Below are 19254 nucleotides of genomic sequence, written 5' to 3' on the forward strand. Positions count from 1 at the left end.
TCTCATGGAGCGGAACTTGCAGATGCACAATCAAGCCAATGACAAAGGTATTCCGGTGGATCTAGTAAAAATAATCTATGGGAAGGCTTTCGTGATTGGTCAGTGCTAATTACGCATTCCGGAAATTCCGCTCCATAGGATTTAGGAAAACACATTTTAGCAGAACGGAATCGTGGAATGAAACCACGACCAATAACGAGCGTTTTTCCAATTCCGCATCATGGGATCGCATCCTCAGGATGCAAACCCATACAGCGGAATAGGAGCAGGAACAAGAGCAGAACCAATTATGAGCGTTCCGCAGTTTTCATTACGCGGTTTCGAATCCCTTCATCTCGATGAAGCGCAATGAGCGTAAGCGGAATCAACAGCAAGTCCATAAATGACGTTTAAATATTGTATTTGTCATTTATTTTTTATTATCATGTATCTAAGTACAGAAAAATGCATTTCTCAATGAAAATAATAATGATTAAAAATGTTAAAATTTATGAAATTAATTTTAATGTGATTGTAATCTTTATAAAATAACAATTTATTATTAGTTGCACAAAGTCTGCGATGCGCTCATTACGCTATATGAGTATTGAGGATTCACGTTTCAAAACTGGCGGAATAACAACGTGATGAGTACAGAGATAAATTATTAGGTAATTATTCAGAAGACGCTCCTTCAATTTCAATGAAATTATGCTCATTCGACGCGTTTTTGCATAAAACGAAAGAATCTGTCACTTAAATGTTGTGCCTAGTCCCGAGAAGTGAGATTTAATCGTTAAAATTGACGACTATTTAGATTAGAAAATCTGTCAGCCATGAAACACTGCGATGTGAGCATACGCTGCGGTCACATAATACCGCGTCGAATGAGTATAATTTCATTGAAATTGAAGATGAGGAGCGTCTTCTGGATAATTACCTAATAATTTATCTCTGTACTCATCACGTTGTTATTCCGCTAGTTTTGTTACGTTGAAACGTGAACCCTCAAGTACCCATGTAGCGTAATGAGCGCATCGCAGACTTTGTGCAACCAATCATAAATCGTTATTTCATAAAGGTTACAATCACATTAAGACTAATTTCATAAATTTTAACATCTTTAATGATTATTTTCAATGAGAAATGCATTTAATTCTGTATTTAGATACATGATAATAAAAAATAAATGACAAATACAATATTAAAACATCAACATTTATGGATTTGCTGATAATTCCGCTTATGACTTCTGCACACTGGACGCGGAAACACTTGCCGCGCGGCAAAATATGATGCTGTAGTCAATAAGCTTACAGCTCCTAATGTGCTCATTGGTTACCGCGTCTCATTTTGCCGCACGGCAAGCGTTTTCGCATCCAGTGCAGGAGTCATTACGCTCATTGCGCTCCACGGAGGTGAAGGGATTCGAATCATGTAACGAAAACTGCGGAACGCTCGTGATTGGTTCTGCTCTCATTCCGTGTTCCGCTATTCCGCTGCATAGGTTTGCACTCTCATGTGACATGACTTTGACGCTAGCGTCAAAAGGAAGAAGTTGGATTTTTCTAACTTCTAGCGTTAATTTGCAATGTATAGCATCGTGCAATATAAACGTTTTTTAAACATAAAATAAACATAAAAAATGTAAGTAAAACAATATTTTCATTATTAGTTTATAGTTAAAAGATATTTTAATTACGATAATCAACAATGCAGAATGCAGCAAGTCCATTAGAAAATCTAACTTATAGGATACATTTTCTAATAAACTTGTTATGATACTTGCTAAAAAGTTCTTTATTAAATGATATTTTTTACAACTTTATATGTTTTTTCAAGGAATTTTCAAAGAATTATACACACTTGCGGAATGTGCGAAGAGATATGTGAAGTCGAAAATTTAAAAAGTCATTCTTGTTTGGAAGATTACAATAACTATTTTGTTGATGAAAATACTTTATATTTTTAGCCAGTATTAGGTAAATTGACTTCTTATTCTATTTTAAGAAACTTACTATATATTTTAATATATTGGGTCATGGTAGATGGTGTTGACCATCAACACCATCTAGTGACAAAAAACCGCGGATACTTTTTAGATGACCCAATAATATCAATAGAGGAAAGGCCCCTATTATGAGATACTGAGTTCATTTTGGGTAAATGCTAGAAGTCTATAGGCATAATTTAAAAAAATAATAGGTCATTTTGAAGGGAATTTAAAGTTTTAAGATAACGTTATATAAAATTTAATTCAAATTCCATTTTTTTTTAAATTAAAGAAATGTAAAGTGAACAAATCGCAAAGTCAAAAAATTGTGCTCGACCTAATGAGATGTCCCGAAAAATTGATAGTGAAAAACGCGAAGTATTGGGTCATTTAAAAAGTATCCGCGGTACTTTGTCACTAGATATATGACCATCAACATACATCTAGTGACAAAAAACCGCGGATACTTTTTAGATGACCCAATATATCAGTATTGCAATTAAAAAATTTTATTTAATGTTTCTAAAATACAAACAAACACAGCCAGCGTACGCAAAAAATGAGCATGCGATAGATTATACTCAGAACTCAGGTAGTTGAAATGGTTCTGCCAAGCATCGCAGATATAGGCACTCGATGTTCATTCCGGTTGTCTTTTTTATTATCATATAGTGTCATTATCATATAGTATCATAACATTTATACTTTAGCAACGATTTTTATTATAACATAAAGCATGGGCTATTTCATATTAAGAATATCCTAGGTATTTCATATTACGATTTCACGTCTTATGATTTTATGATCATCAAAGCTAATTTCTGTAATTAAACAATTCAACATATCCCATATTTTTCTATTAGTACAATTTTACTCTATTACTACATGAAGAATTTCTTGCCAAATATTTATTTTTATTGAATAATAAACAAAGTTTAAATGCTCATCTTAATGAAACTTGAAGACATTCAAATTCTAAAATCTTATTTTATAATGACTTATTTTATAATGATCTAATAATGAATTTTCTACTAAATGGTTTTAATTTTCAATCTAACAAGAGCAATAAATTCATGGTGGAACCAATAGATATTTATTTTAGCAGAAACGCCACTATCTCATTAACCGCCTATCATAATATCTCATAATAGGAGGCTTTTCTCTATGTATTATAGATGATAGCAGTACAATTATTCGATATAGTATAATTAATAATCAGGAACAAATAGAATCATTCCAAGGTAAATTATACCTAAAGGAATCTAAACAAACAAAAATTGTAATATTTTATATTAATTAATTACTAACCAATGTACTAATGTTGTCATTTTGTAAATATTTCTGTTTACAAAATAGAAATATTTACAAAATTCCTTTATCAGGAAAAAATAACTTAATACTAATTGTGAATAGTAGGTAATAAATGACAGATGTATTTTTATATTCTGTTTGTTCTTGAAATAATTCTTAAATTTGTTTTTGGAATCTTGGTTTGATTTGGAATTTTGGTCTGTTTTTATTTTTTTATTACTATGTAGCCACTTTGATGGAGTATGTTTTTTAATTCTTCAAATTTGTTTTAGTTATTCTTTCTCAAGTATTTTTATATAAAAATAATTATTTCAGCGGCATCAAACAAAATTAAATCACACAAAAGAACATCCATATCAAAATTTAATTTTAATGACGAAGAAGTTGAAGTACAGAATAGGTCTGCATAGTGGAATTATACCATTAAAAGAGCGAAATGGAAAAATTAAAAAACAATTGTGAGAGGAAATTGAACAAATTTTAAATAATAAGAACAAAATAATAAGTCTTTTTTTAAGAAGTACTGATTAAAAACTAATCTTAGTAAATAAAATCTTCATTACAGGAAAATTTAGTTCGGAAGAACTAAAATTAAAATTTAAAAGTTTTCATGATACATTTAGAAAAATTATTCTGACAAGGGAAGTTTTACAACTGTCCGGAACTGATTTGATTCTCCACGAAATATGTTGAAAAACATACAAATCTAAGAGAAACATATCTTTTTTTCGTGCGCTAATTCATGTTTAAGAGATTCAAAAGGGAAACACCCGTTTGAAGAAAAAACGGATATTTTTCTTTCGAGCCGAATATCATTGGAAGTATAAAAGACAGAAAAAATTTTTCAAACAAAAGTTGTACGGTTTCAAGACTTTACAAGTACTTTAAAGTTATAAAAAAAATTTTTTATTTGTTTAACAAAATACCCTCACTATTCGTAATTTTCTTAAATTTTTAATTTTTTTTTTTTACCAAATTAAAGAACTTTTTTACAAATTCAGTCATGTGTAATAAAATTACACTACGACATATCATCTTCGAGAAGTAATTATTAACGCTTCTATATATACACTATCCATGCTCGTGCACATAAGTGTCGTTGGAACAATAAGATATATGAAAAGATGTCTTAAGTAAAATTTGTATAGTTTTTTTACACATGTGTATATTTAGATTTTGTAATTATATATATTTTTAAGATATATATATATATATATATATATATATATATATATATATATATATTGGGTCATCTAAAAAGTATCCGTGGTACTTTGTCACTAGATATATGACCTTCAACACACATCTAGTAACAAAAAACCATGGATACTTTTTAGATGACCCAATATATACAGTTGGCCATATTCGACGGAAAGATGTTTTTTTTTTCAATCATGGGAAACGTCGTTACTCGATTTAACATCTTTTTCCCATGATTGAAAAAAAAAACATCTTTCCGTCGAATATGGCCAATTCTGTACAAATAAGTTTCCGCCGTTTGACAAAAGACGGCGCTACTAGCAAGCTATGGTTAAAATTGTCTGATGTAAAACATTATATCGTAAGGTTGGACATCTGTCAACAACATAACCTTGAAATACTAGCGATTTTGTATCAGCATCATATATTTTTTTTGTGCGAAAATGCCGAGTTTTGAGCCGAATAAGCGTCATTTGCGGGAACTTTTGATTTACTTCTTTAATTTGAAGAAATCTGCAGCTGAGGCTCATCGATTGCTTGTAGAAGCATATGGTGAGGCTGTCTTAAGTGAGAGAAGTTGTCGTGAGTGGTTTCAAAAGTTTAAGAACAGTGAATTTGACGTCGAAGACAAAGAACGTAGCGGAAGGCCGAAAGTGTACGAAGACGCGGAATTGGAAGCATTATTGGAAGAAGATTCGTGCCAAACTCAAAAAGAACTTGCACTTACATTAGGAGCGACTCAACAAGCAATTTCATATCGTTTGAAATCATTGGGAATGATTCAAAAGCAAGGGAATTGGGTTCCATATGAACTGAAGCCGAGAAACATTGAACGCTGATTTTCCATATGTGAAATGCTTGTCAGGCATAAACGAAAGAGCATCGTATAGTCATTGGTGATGAAAAATAGATCCACTACGATAACTCAAAAAAAAGGAAATCATGGGGATCACCTGGCCATGCTTCGACAGCCAAACCGAATATTCATGGAAAAAAACTCATGTTGTGTATTTGATGGGATCAGCTTGGTGTCGTGTATTATGAGTTGCTCAAACCGAACGAAATCGTTACTGGGGCTCTCTACCGAACACAATTGATGAGATTGAGCCGAGCACTCAAGGAAAAACGCGCCCACTACTACTCCAGGCATGACAAAATTATTCTCCTGCATAATAATGCTCGACCACATGTTGCGGTGCCGGTCAAAACTTACATGGAAACATTCAATTGGGAAGTTCTACCCCACCCGCCGTATTCACCAGACATTGCCCCTTCCGATTACCATCTATTTCGATCGATGGCGCATGGCCTGTCTGAGCAGCACTTCACATCATATGAAGATATCAAAAATTGGATCGATAATTGGATAGCCTCAAAAGATGAAGCGTTCTTCCAACGCGGTATCCGTATGCTACCAGAAAGATGGGAAAAAGTAGTGGCTAGCGATGGACAATACTTTCAATAAAACATTATGTATCGTTCTTTCACAATAAATGCTTAATTTTTGATTAAAAACAGCGGAAACTTATTTGTACACCTAATATATATCTTAACCCTTTTAAGATATAAAGTAAGGTCGTCTATTATGGGTTCTCAATTTAAGATGGCGGGATTTCTGCTAAACTAATAAGCGCAAGTGATTGATTTTATTATGAACTTGTTACTCATAGAATGGAACATATTTCACTATTTCAGTGGAAAACTTATTATTAGATTATGCGTGTAGTAGTTGTGAAAAAAGATTTTTGAAATTGTATGTTATCGAATTTTATTGTGGTTAGTCTTCAAATCTTGTTTTATTATATATTAGGTGTTGGAATTAATTCGTAGCGTTTTTAATGAAAGATTGTTATTTATTTCACATGAGCATTAAAAAATACATTAATGAAAGTACTTCCCATCACTTGTAAAACGCTACGAATTAATTCCAACACCTAATAATAAATAAATATTTGGTAATAAAGTCTGTATACAGTGATAGAGTAAGATCGTATTAATAGGAAATATGTGATATAATGATTTGTTTAACTGTAAAGATTAGATTTGGTGATCATGAAACCGCAAGGCATGGAAGTCATAATACGAAATACTCAAGGTATTTCTAGCTATATGAGAGCATCTAAACGATTCAATATCTCAAAGCATATTTGAATGACATGTTAAAAATGACAATTCTCTATTAAGATTACTCACAGACACATACACACATACTCACATACACACACATCAAAAAATTATATAATTATTATGTATAACATTCAAATTCTTTGTTCCTACTTGTATGTAATATAATAAAAGCATGTATAAAAGTTTTTTTTTTCCTTAGTTTTCTGTTATGAGATACTATCTCATACAAGAAAATCCTTGTATCTCATTAGGAACTCATTTTTTGAATGAACAAAATCAACACTTTCGATAAAAAATTTCGATAAAAAATATACAAATTATAGCTACTAATGATAACTTTAGGTGATGAATCTTGAATATATTTCTCATAAAATTGACATGAAAATAGGAGTTAAGGTTGCAAATTAAATTACAAGTTTTTAAAAAAAGATATCTTATATTAAGCGACTTTATCCTATATATATATATATATATATATATATATATATATATATATATATATATTAACATACACATATTAAGCTGTTATTATTTTTTTGACATTTAATTTCTTCTATGAATAAAAATTAAAAACAATTTTATTCCAAATCCATTCTTTTATAATGCAATTATTGTATAAGATTGGTATCTTTAAAAAATAAATTTTTTAAAAATTGTTGCATTTAAAATTACATTGTTACAAAATCTCACGTCTGAAGAATTCGTCACGTGTAAAAAACTATACAAATTTTACTTAAAACATCTTTTCATATATTTTATTATTCCGACTGGAACAGGATTTATTATCTAAATTGGACACATTTGAAGATCTATCTGTGGCTCGGAAAGCAGTTGGAAAAAGAAATTACATTGCAAATAATTTGTAAATTAAATATACAAAGTAATGAAAATAGTTAAAGTATGCAAAGTAAATAAAGTGTACAAAGTAAACAAACATATATATGTAAAAATGAAAATTTATTAATAACATTACATAGTTACATTTTCATAAGAAATTTAAAAGTTCGTTTCTTTCTCTTTGAATCGAGTTGTTTTCTTTTTGTTCACTGTTCCATCGCTTTTATTTGTTCCTCTTCAACTGCAATCAATTTTTTTCTAACATTGTAAACTTCCTTTGAATCTCACTTTTTTTGGTCATTTTTTAATGAAATTACAACAATTCAGAAACTGAACCTGACATTTCTGTTGAACTCGGCCTATCGTTTAAATATTCATTTTCTAACGTGCAATTAAAATTACTATTATTGACATCGATATCTAATTCTATAAATAAACCAGCAACAATCGGATTAGATAATGGCAAAGATCTTGCATTCGAATGTGGACACGGAGTAAAAGGAGTGCAGTTCATTGAGAGGCTATTTGGAGAAGGTTACTTGGTGGATCGGCTGAAATTTGTTGAAATGCTACTTGATCTTGACACAGTTGTAAATGCCTAGTCTATGACTTAACTGAACGAGGATATTGTCGAACCGAAATTTATGAAAAAAAATTTTCGCTCAATAGGATGACGTCCGCTCCCGCAACATGTTGAAGGAGTGATGCGGAAAGTATGCCATTCAGCGGATAGTTCCGTAGCGTTCTTTATTACGCTGAATGCGTCCATTGATAATAAGTGATTAGATAATAACTGGGCGGTAATTTATGATATAAGTTTATGTATACATTCAAGATAAGTATAACGAATAGTGTAAGAATATTCACGTAGCAGTTTTACATTCAGTCAGTGCGATAGTTTTGTCATAATTATATCTGTGAAATTTGTTAAATTGTTTTTATATTACAATTCAAAGCCAAGTTTAATCTTTGAAAATTATTATCAATCCGCTTAATATTGTTAGCCTTTTATTAGCATGTATAAGTTCAATATACATTATACATTTCTAATAGAAACACCAATAACTAAAGCAGAAACAAAGTTAAAAGGAAATATTAAAATAAACAAAAATTATTGCTGGATAGTATTTTTCACTATAATGGATTAGAAGTAATAGAAAAAAATCTATCTCAATTATCAAGAACCTTATAAACATAATTCTGAAATAATTGAAGATGAAGAAGCATGGAGTGAAGATAATTTAAATTCTCATCTTCAATGTTCAAATGATGACGCAGACTTTAACAGTTCTTATAAAAGACGAGCTGTTGAGTATTGGCGGAATTGGGACATTAATGAAAAAAATAAAAATAAAAGGAATTGTCCGCTAAAATCAGTGAAAAATAAATTTAGAAGAGTTTCATCTGAACGTCAATTAAGACGATAGGAAGAACAATTACATTCAGATGGAAATCGTATAGAAAAATTATCTTACTCCAAATTTATATATGATAAATTTACTGCAGCTGTTGAATCAGGATTCATAGTTCATGATATCGATCTACAAAGGTGGACTTACAAGCTCAAGAAGAAATAGGAAATTTAAATCCTATTTTTAAAGCATCTCACAGTTGAGTATCAACATTCAAAAAGTTCCACCGAATTGTTTCGAAAAAAATTACGAAATTTATAATTAGAAGAGCAATAGATTCCATTGAATTGCAAAATAGAGCTAATAATTTTCTGAAAACAGTGAAACTAGTTATCGAACAGTTCGAATCTAAAAATGATTTTAAAAATGAATTTTAATTCTGATCAAAGTAGTTTCCAATTGGAAATTCATTCTGGAAGGTCATTGTCTAATGAAGGAGTAAAGAAAATAGAATGTGTTGTGCAATCTGTATCATCAACAACACACTCATATGCCATACAACAATATCGTGTAATGGAAATTAGTTGTCACCTTTATTTATTATATTAAAAGAAACTAATGGTATATTTGAACCAAGAGTACAAGAAACTTTGTTTACACCAATAAATGTTATTGTAAAAGCATCGAAATCTGGTGGAAAATCTCTTCAGGTAATTAAATAAATTTCCTTTTACAATATATTTTCAGATACTGTTTTACTATTAAAAAGTAAATATAAATTTGCATAAACAGAATAATATAATAAAATTATAAATCTTATTTCTGTGTATATTTTATATTTTATTTAAAAATCTCATAACAATCATAAAATAGTTATTAATTTAACATTATATATATTTCTTACAGACCATTTTAAAATGTGGTTAGAAGAAGCTTATTTTCCAAACATTGGTTCTAATATCGTTCTTCTTATCGATTCATGGACTGGACATTATCCCAATATTATTTCAGATTTAATATCTGCAGGAAAACATATTACTACTATGATTATACCGAAAAGCATTAGAGGGAAAATACAACCATTAGATGTTTACGAATTTAGAATTTGGAAAAATTTTGTTAAAAGATTTTCAGATACTGTTTTATTATTAGGAAGTAATATAAATTTACATGAAAGAAATAATATAATAAAATTACAATCTCTGACATAATTAATTATCATTCCCGCGATATCACAACTTATTTAAATATTCGTGGTTTAAAAGTGGTTATACAAATGAAAGACCAAGAAGAATTTGAAAATCCAGTAGAATTTAGTTTTGGCAAAAGTTCAACAACGTGTGATATCGAAGGTTATAGTAATATAGCTGTAATAAGATGTTCGTGATGCAAGAAGTCATTATGTTTAAAACATTTTTTCATCGAATATTATTATTGTAATGAATATAATGAGTAAACGATACAAAATATAAATTTATTGTGTATAAACATTTAGAAATTTTTCATTATTAAGTATAATATATACTTAATAATTTTGAAATTATTACGTAAATGATAAGTAAATAAGATATTAAAGTGTAAAACTGAAAATAACTTTAAGAGAATAATCTTAAGATATTATAAGGAAATAATGTACAGAGATGAATAAAAAAGTTTTACTCACTTTAAGGAGAAATAATAAAAATTATTATAATTCTTAACATTATTTATAATTTGTAATGTTACCAATAGCAATCATGTCAATTTTTTTATTCATTTATGTAGTTGATTTATGTATTTTATCGTTCTAACGACAATTACTTACGCATATAAGCATGGATAGCGTATATACAGAAGTGTTAATAATTAATTCTCGAAAATGATAATAATGTCGTAATGTAACTTTATTACACATAAATTTGTAAAAAAATAATTTTTAATTTAGTAAAAAAAAAATGAAAATTTAAAATTACGAGTGGTAGGGTATTTTGTTAAACAAAAAAATAAAAAAAATTTTTTTCTTAATAACTTTAAAATAAAACTACTCTTGAAACCGTACTTTTGTTTAAGAAATTTTTTTCTATCTTTTATACTTTCGACGATTCGGTTCGAAAGAAAAATATTATTTTTTTTTCAAAGAGGTGTTCCACCCCTTAAACATGAATTAGCGTACATATGTGTAAAAAATGAATTTGAATGTCTTGTTTGCTATTTAACTGTATTCTGTGTTTTTATTTGACTATATTTATTTTAAGTTATGCAAATTTAAATAGCATGACATTTTGCTAATGTGATCCTTTATGCGTATTGATTACTCACAGCTTCTTTTTTGAGATTTTTATTTTAAAATAATTATGCCTTGAACTAATTGTAGTTCTAATATTAATCTATAATTTACGTTACTATAGATTTTTATAGGCTGCCGAGCTGCTTATATACAAGGTGTTTGGAAAATAATGATAAATCTTTCACATAGGAGTAGAATGGACTAAACTGAGAAGAAAAGTACTCTACCATTTTGCAATTTTCGTGATAGTTAACAAGATATTAATTGCTAAAAATTGACGAAAATTGACCTTCAATAATTTTTACTCAAATACTATCAACTTTACAAAAAAACTGCAAAAGATAAAAATTGTTTATTTTTTTCTCATAGAATTCTACAAATTTTTTCAGAATTTTGTATCAACTTTTTAGTACTACATTTTTCTCATTTTTACCAATATAAAAAAATACGGTATTAAAAAATTCTGAAAAAATTCTTAGAGCTCTATGAAAAGAAAATTAACAATTTCTCTTGCAGTTTTTCTGTAAAGTATTTGAGTAAAAAATTATTAAAGATCAATTTTTGGCAATTTTTATCAATTAATATTTTGTTAACTATTGCGAAAATTGCTAAATGATACAGGACTTTTCTTCTCAGTTTAGTCCATTCTGCCCCTATGCAAAAGATTTATCATTATTTTCCAAATACCCTGTATACATAAAGTTATATGTATATATGCGTATATACATTTATATACATGTATATATTCTGTAATACACTCTACTTTTTTGTTAATTTTATAACGAAACTATTATTTTCTAAATAAAACTAACTTTTTAAGACTATTTTTATGGAAGGCCACATTATCATCCATATTTCTCTTCTATTCACCATTATGCAAAGTTGTCACATTTTTATTAATAGTGTCCTAAGTAATAAATATTTCGTAATTTCGAGTCGATTCAACAACATTTTATGAATAATGAATGTAATTATCAAGTTTTAAACTTAAATATTCATTATTAACCAAGTAAACCAAGTTATCGTGTAAAATGTAACTGGAGTATCACCTTCTCCTCTACTAAATAGTATTGAAAATACATTAAAAAAAAATAACGCTTTAAACATTTGTTTTAAATTGTTTAAAAAAAAGCATGTTTAATTTAATCTGAAGTTTAAAACATGTATAAAACATGTTTAAAACATGTAAAACAAGATATCTTATGTCTTGATCTTATTGAAAACACACACAATTTAATTCCTCCACATGTAATTCTTCAAACAAGAATATTCTCAATCGATCCTACTATTAAGGTGATTATTCCAAAATTCATAGCATATACATAAATTCATAGCATGCTAAACAATAAAACTATTTTTCTGTAAGTTATTACGACATTGCGATTTTTTGCGAGTGGTTTGCGAGTTCTTATCATGGTGGAAATATATAAGGTGAGTCTTTCCTATAATTGCGCAATAGCAGCATGAATTTTGGAAAAAATTTGATTGGCTTTTCCAGTATACCAACGCTGTTATACGCAAGAAATTGCATATTGGATAACATTTGATTGGTTATTTCCAGTATTGTTAGCGCCATTATGCGCAATGTTTCACCTTGTATATTTCCACCATGGTTCTTATCAGAGGGATATTGGAAAAAATATTTATGGCTAAAAAAAAATAGAAAATAAAATATGAATATATATAATTAAAAAAGAAAATTATATATATTTTTAAGATTATGGAAATATACTTTTTTTTTTAATTGCATTGGCTGGACAAAAAAAAACTAGTTAAATGTGATTCAATTAATTACCTTTTCAACGTAATAACTTTTGCCGGTATGAATTATCATTCCGCTATCGACTGTATGCTTTTGGATCTAATGTTTGTAGAATGCTAATATATTTTACGTTGCCAAGCGTATTTCCGCATTAGAAAACGTATTTCCCATTACGAGTGCTACAAAACAGTACTCAAGAAAATAACATTAATACTTTTTCGTTAATCGCAACGTGCGTATACGTAAAGTTGCGTATAGATTTAAGAATAGGACTCTTGGTCGCAGTACTGCTAGTGGTGCGAGCCGCTTGCAGTACGGTTATTAGCATGAAGAGCACGTATACGGATTTATCGTAGTGTATGTGCTTTCTTATGCCCTCTTTATCTTCTTGTTCGATGTTAATTGGCCTTTACTGCAGAGTAGCAGCAATTCCGACCAGAGTGAACCTAGTAGCTGAAACAAGTATGTGGCGTTGCGAGCGTTAGTCGCGGCGCTGCGAGCGTTAGCTGCGGCGCTGCGAGCGCCAGTGGCGGCGCTGCATGCGTCCGTCGCGGCGCTGATACGGTCGTTCTTTCCGTTACTCTCCCCATTCGCTCTCTGGTGTCATGGCATGCCGCGTGCAGACCTCGTGTAAGTCTCTGCGATAGTCAGTAAGTTAGAACTCGGAAGTTGAGGTTCCAAATTACTTTGTGCATTCCGCGAGATCGATACCGATCACTATTCATGTCTGTGATAATTGTTAGCGTCGTCAGATAAATTCTTAGAGTGTATTTTCATAGTTCTAGTATTGTAACTCCGCGACACGATGCCGGTATCCGAGCCGTCTTACACGCGCAATCACGTCTCTACTTTCTAATCAACATTTGTATTTAGTATTTAGTTAGTTAGGCATTAAGTGTGTATTAAAACGCCTCATGGCATAAAACCAGAAGCAGTGCGTAGCGCTCATTCTCAATCTAACGTTTTCCCGCCATACGTCCTTCGCCGTGGTTGGCAACCACCGGCGCCATATTGCGTAGCACGTGATCCAATAGCCACAAACTGGTGACCCCGACGTGATCGCGCGGCGTTTTTGTTTTTGTTTGCGCGCGTGTGACCTCGTGTGTTCGACCTTACGCGCGCATCTAAATAAACCGCCGACATGCCTGGTGGCTCTAGCGATTCCCCGGCGCGCAATCCGGACGGCGGCGCACCATCGCGTATTATCGAGATACTCGCGCTTTCGCGAGTCGGCATTAGGTCCATACCGTTCTGGAAAAAAAAACCAGATCTTTGGTTCGTGCAAATGGAAACTCAATTCCTCACCGCAGGCATAACGGTAGACGACACGCGGTATAATTACGTAATACAATGTCTCGACGACGATTCCTTGACCGAAGCTAGTGATATTATACTTAATCCGCCCGCGATGGACAGATACGCCGTGCTAAAAGACAGGTTATTGAGAAGCTTCGCGGACAGCGCCGATAAAAAATTGCGCAAACTGTTAAACGAGGTCGACCTAGGCGACCGTCGCCTGTCTCAATTGCTCCGCCGCATGCGGGATCTCGCGCAAAATGGCGCATCGGAAGAGGTACTGAAATCGTTGTGGCTGCAGCGCTTGCCGCAACAGGTACAGGCGATATTAGCGTCCAGCAAGCACGAGCTGGAGGAACTAGCGCAATTAGCGGACCGCATTACGGACGTGCTTAGCCCCAGCGCCATGGCCGTCGCAACGATTGCGCCGACGAACAGTAACACTGGAGATTCGCAAATATCCGCGCTTACTGAACAAGTAACTAAACTAGTAGCTCATTTATCGCGCGACAGGTCGCGGGCCTCGCATAATTCGCGTCGTAGAAGCCGCTCCAAGTCTCAGCCCACGAGCAAGCCGTGCTGGTATTACCAACGCTTCGGCGGCAGAGCGCTCAAATGTACGCAACCGTCCAGCTAGAAGCCGACGGCGTCAACAGAGAAGAAAAACTAGCAGCCGAACTATCCCCGACGGCAGGAAGTTCGGCGGCGGTGAATCGCCGTTTAATGGTGTGAGACCGCGTCACCGGCACAATTTTCTGGTGGACACGGGCGCTGACGTCTCATCCGTACTCGCCTCAAGGCGCGACCTTGCGCACTTAGATAAGCAGGTACTCTATGCTGCGAACGGTACGATCATCCCGACGTACGGGCAGAAGCTACTCCGGCTCGACCTGGGATTCCGCCAAGTGTTCCAGTGGCCCTTCATCATCGCCGAAGTGGACACCTGTATAATCGGTTCGGACTTCCTGGCGCGCTACAATTTGCTGCCTGACATCCGGCATAAGAGGCTTATCGATGGCGACATGTTCTTCAAGGTAAACGCACATCTCGTTTATAAGACAGTACCAAAGCTGACAGCCTTCGCCGACGACTGCCCTTTCAAAGAAATACTAAGGGAGTTTCCAGAGATAACTCGAACATCGGTTACGCACAAGCCAGCCGCACATGCGGTAGAACACGTCATCGAAACAAAAGGTCTTCCGGTGTCAAGCAAAGCCAGACGACTCTGCCCGGAGAAATTTAAGGCAGCCAAGCAAGAGTTCGAATATATGATGCAACAGGGTTTATGCAGGCCTTCCAAGAGCCCTTGGGCCAGCCCACTGCACCTGGTCAAGAAGAAGAATAGCGACTGGCGTCCGTGCGGGGATTACCGCAAGCTCAACGAGGTAACCGTCCCGGACCGTTACTCAATTCCGTTTCTTCAAGACAGCACACACTTTCTTCATGGTAAAACAGTATTTTCCACGATCGATCTAGTACGCGCATATCAGCAGATTCCAGTTCGCGATATTCCGATTCAGATATTCCGAAAACTGCCATCATCACACCATTCGGGCTTTTCAAATTTTCGTACATGACCTTCGGACTTCGTAACGCAGCTCAAACTTTTCAACGATTCATGGATCGGGTAACCATAGGATCAATTTTTGTTTTACTTATATTGACGATATTCTAATCGCTTCGCATAACGAAACTCAGCACAAAGAGCACCTAAAGATTCTGTTCGGTAGACTGCAACAGCATGGAATAGCGATCAATCCGAATAAATGCGTGTTCAGGCAGAAGAGTGTCAACTTCCTTGGACATGTGATCAGCGCCGAAGGCATCAAGCCCTTGCCCGAAAAGGTTCAAGTAATTGTTGATTTCCAGGAACCAACTACTGAAAAAGGATTTCGACGATTCCTGAGAATGCTCAATTTTTACAACCGATTTTTAAAGAATATCGCAAGTATACAGGCACCATTGCTAAAAGTAATTTCTGGGCGTAAACGCAACAACAATGCGAAAATCGAGTGGACTCCTGAGCTCAAGCAATCCTTTCGACGAATCAAGGAACATCTCGCTCAAGCCACCTCGCTCGCATTTCCAGACAGCAATGCAACACTCTCGTTGCAAACAGACGCCTCAGACAAAGCAATCGGCGCGACAACGGATATTGCAACAGCACAGCAACGGATTTCTCCAACCACTCAGCTTCTTTTCAAGGAAACTCACGCCTACACAAACTAAATATAGTGCATACGATAGAGAACTATTAGCTATCTATGCGGCTATCAAACATTTTCGATATATGTTAGAGGGACGAAATTTTCACGTTATCACGGATCATAAATCTCTCATTTACGCATTCAAGAAGAAGTCAGATCAAATGTCGCCAAGACAAACTCGTCATCTACTCTTCATTTCAGAATTCACAACTGATGTACGTCACGTTTCAAGCGCCGATAACATCGTAGCAGATGCATTATCTCGCGCCGACACTATCGTGATGCCAACTAGTCTCGATATGCAGGAGATTGCAGAAGCTCAAGCCTCGGATGATGAATTGCAGCAATTGAAGCAATCCACATCAACGTCTTTGAAGCTCAAAAAGTTTACCTTATCGGAAACAGCATCCAGCATTTACTGCGACACTTCAGAACAAGAGATCAGACCTTATATTCCCGGACCACTACGAAGGCGAGTTTTCGACATGGTGCATCAAATGTCGCATCCAAGCGGCAGAGCAACTCACCGGTAAATTGCACAAAAATTTGTGTAGCCTTCCATGTCTAAAGACATTAAAGAGTGGGCCCTTGTCTAGCATGCCAACAATCCAAAATTCATCGCCATAACCACACCACACCCACCAAAATACCAATACCAGATACTCGTTTCGAGCATGTACATATCGACATCGTCGGTCCTCTACCTCCATCCAAAAGTTTCAGGTATTTATTAACAATGATTGACCGATTTACTCGTTGGCCGGAAGCTATCCCATTACAGGATTGTACAGCAAACACGGTAGCGAAGATGTTTTTCACTCACTGGGTAGCCAGATTCGGAGCTCCACGCTTGATCACGACCGATCAAGGCTCGCAATTTGAAGCGCAGCTGTTCGACACATTAACTAAACTCATTGGCTCTAAACGTTATCGGACAACTACATACCATCCGGAGTCTAATGGCATCATCGAACGATGGCATCGCTCTCTAAAAACAGCATTAATGTGTCACGGCGAAACTCAATGGACTGACACACTGCCAATAGTATTACTAGGATTGAGAACTTGTCTCAAAGAAGATCTAGGCGCTTCGGTAGCGGAATTAATGTACGGCACTACGCTCAAGGTACCAGGCGAATTTTTCTCCTCTGAAGAAATGCCGAGCGACCCACGAATCTTCGTCGAAGATTTCCGCGTAATTATGTAAAAGTTGCAGCCTAGACCAACTTCTCATCACATTAGACCTAAGCTATTTTTCCACAAAGAATTATATAATTGCTCGCACGTTTTCTGCAAAGTTGAAGGCAATAGACGTCCTCTGGACCAACCATACACCGGACCGCATAAAGTACTAGAGCGCACCTCGGACCAAGTCTTCGCCATTGAAATCGACGGCAAATCCATCAATGTCACGGTCGACAGACTTAAGCCCGCGTACGTACTAATACAAGACTCGGAAACTATTCCGTCCACTGCATCTTCGTCTTCAACTGACATTCCAGTGCTAGGTGAACCAAAAACATATCCTAGTCCAGCAGCAAAGCGAAAGACTGTTAGATTTAAGATGTAATTCGCGCAATATTACACTAAGCAAACCAATATGTATTATACAAGTTTTGTTTGTTTCATCTATTCTTATCTTTGTTATTCTCATTCTAGCGATATCTTAACCAGTATTTCTTTCTTTAACGTTTACACTAGGAGGGGAGTACTGTGGCGTTGCGAGCGTTAGTCGCGATGCTGCGAGCGTTAGCTGCGACGCTGCGAGCGCCAGTGGCGACGCTGCATGCGTCCGTCGCGGCGCTGATACGGTCGTTCTTTCCATTACTCTCCCCATTCGCTCTCTGTCATGGTGTGCCGCGTGCAGACCTCGTGTAAGTCTCTGCGATAGTCAGTAAGTTAGAACTCAGAAGTTGAGGTTCCGAATTACTTTGTACATTCCGCGAGACCGATACCGATCACTATTCATGTCTGTGATAATTGTTAGCGTCGTCAGATAAATTCTTAGAGTGTATTTTCATAGTTCTAGTATTGTAACTCCGCGACACGATGCCGGTATCCGAGCCGTCTTACACGCGCAATCACGTCTCTACTTTCTAATCAACATTTGTATTTAGTATTTAGTTAGTTAGGCATTAAGTGTGTATTAAAACGCCTCATGGCATAAAACCAGAAGCAGTGCGTAGCGCTCATTCTCAACCTAACATTTTCCCGCCATACGTCCTTCGCCGTGGTTGGCAACCACTGGCGCCATATTGCGTAGCACGTGATCCAATAGCCACAAGTAACCAGACCGTGGCGCCCCCTGGGAGGAGAGGAAAGAAACGAAGTTCTCCGCCTCTTCCTTAAAACAAAAATATGTTCATGGAAATCAGATACTGAGGTTTAAAGATTTGAGATATGCAGTAATTAAACGACACAAGGTAGAGGGGGGATCGTTAATCATACAATGAATATTAAGGGGATGAAATGGGAAGTGTTTTTTCAGGTAATCACGAAGTTTAGTCGATTTATGAATACAAAGTTGCAATAAAAGAGATTAATGTCCTGATTTGGGTCACCACAGGGTCATGCAGGCGAATTGACAATATTTTTACGATGCAGGCTGTATGCTAAATTATAATGATTAGATCTAATTTTGGAGATAGTGACGATCTCCTCTCTTTTAAGATTCTTATGATAGAATCAGGATTTAGCTGAGTTACTTCTATGAAAATCATCATATAGCTGCCTTTTAAATGTTGCACAATGATCTAAATGTGCTTGAAATTTAGTGTTGAGAGATTGCTTGGAGACCATAAAAAAGTCTTGAAATGATATTTTAAATTTAGGCCAGTGTCCACAAAGGGCGGCCTCATTGGCAAGGTAGTCTGCAGTCTCATTACCGATTATACCTTTATGACCAGGAGTCCAAATAAAATTAA

At 34.5% G+C, this 19254-nt stretch overlaps 3 protein-coding genes and 2 pseudogenes across 5 annotated transcripts in view; 4 read left to right on the plus strand and 1 right to left on the minus strand.

The window, feature by feature from the left end:
* The window catches only part of LOC105148562 (WD repeat-containing protein SL1-17), a 19381-nt gene extending 6467 nt beyond the window's left edge, over nucleotides 1-12914 (minus strand). For both annotated transcript variants that reach the window (XM_087407111.1, XM_087407110.1), the window contains exon 1: nucleotides 12861-12914. In XM_087407111.1, coding sequence (XP_087263237.1) covers nucleotides 12861-12899 — 39 coding nt within the window. In that variant the 5' untranslated portion in view covers nucleotides 12900-12914. The remainder of the gene's footprint in view (nucleotides 1-12860) is intronic.
* On the plus strand, nucleotides 5-9793 carry LOC147909401 (uncharacterized; annotated as a pseudogene). Its single transcript, XR_015545466.1, has 4 exons — nucleotides 5-98; nucleotides 7904-8037; nucleotides 8605-9509; nucleotides 9706-9793. The product of XR_015545466.1 is annotated as an uncharacterized LOC147909401 (transcript).
* LOC147909402 (uncharacterized) lies at nucleotides 9312-10255 on the plus strand (annotated as a pseudogene).
* Nucleotides 12915-13255: 341 nt separating the features above from the next.
* On the plus strand, nucleotides 13256-14760 carry LOC147909403 (uncharacterized). The gene has a single exon (XM_087407116.1). It carries the CDS (start codon nucleotides 13969-13971, stop codon nucleotides 14758-14760), a length of 792 nt encoding a protein of 263 aa, XP_087263242.1. The 5' UTR covers nucleotides 13256-13968.
* An 86-nt stretch (nucleotides 14761-14846) lies between these two features.
* Nucleotides 14847-16352, plus strand: LOC147909404 (uncharacterized). Its single transcript, XM_087407241.1, has 3 exons — nucleotides 14847-14851; nucleotides 14923-15508; nucleotides 15822-16352. Exons 1-3 carry the CDS (start codon nucleotides 14847-14849, stop codon nucleotides 16350-16352), a joined length of 1122 nt encoding a protein of 373 aa, XP_087263367.1.
* Nucleotides 16353-19254: the final 2902 nt, after the last annotated feature.

Source organism: Acromyrmex echinatior, chromosome 6, assembly GCF_024713525.1.
Source record: "Acromyrmex echinatior isolate Ae372 chromosome 6, ASM2471352v2, whole genome shotgun sequence".
Classification (NCBI taxonomy): domain Eukaryota; kingdom Metazoa; phylum Arthropoda; class Insecta; order Hymenoptera; family Formicidae; genus Acromyrmex; species Acromyrmex echinatior.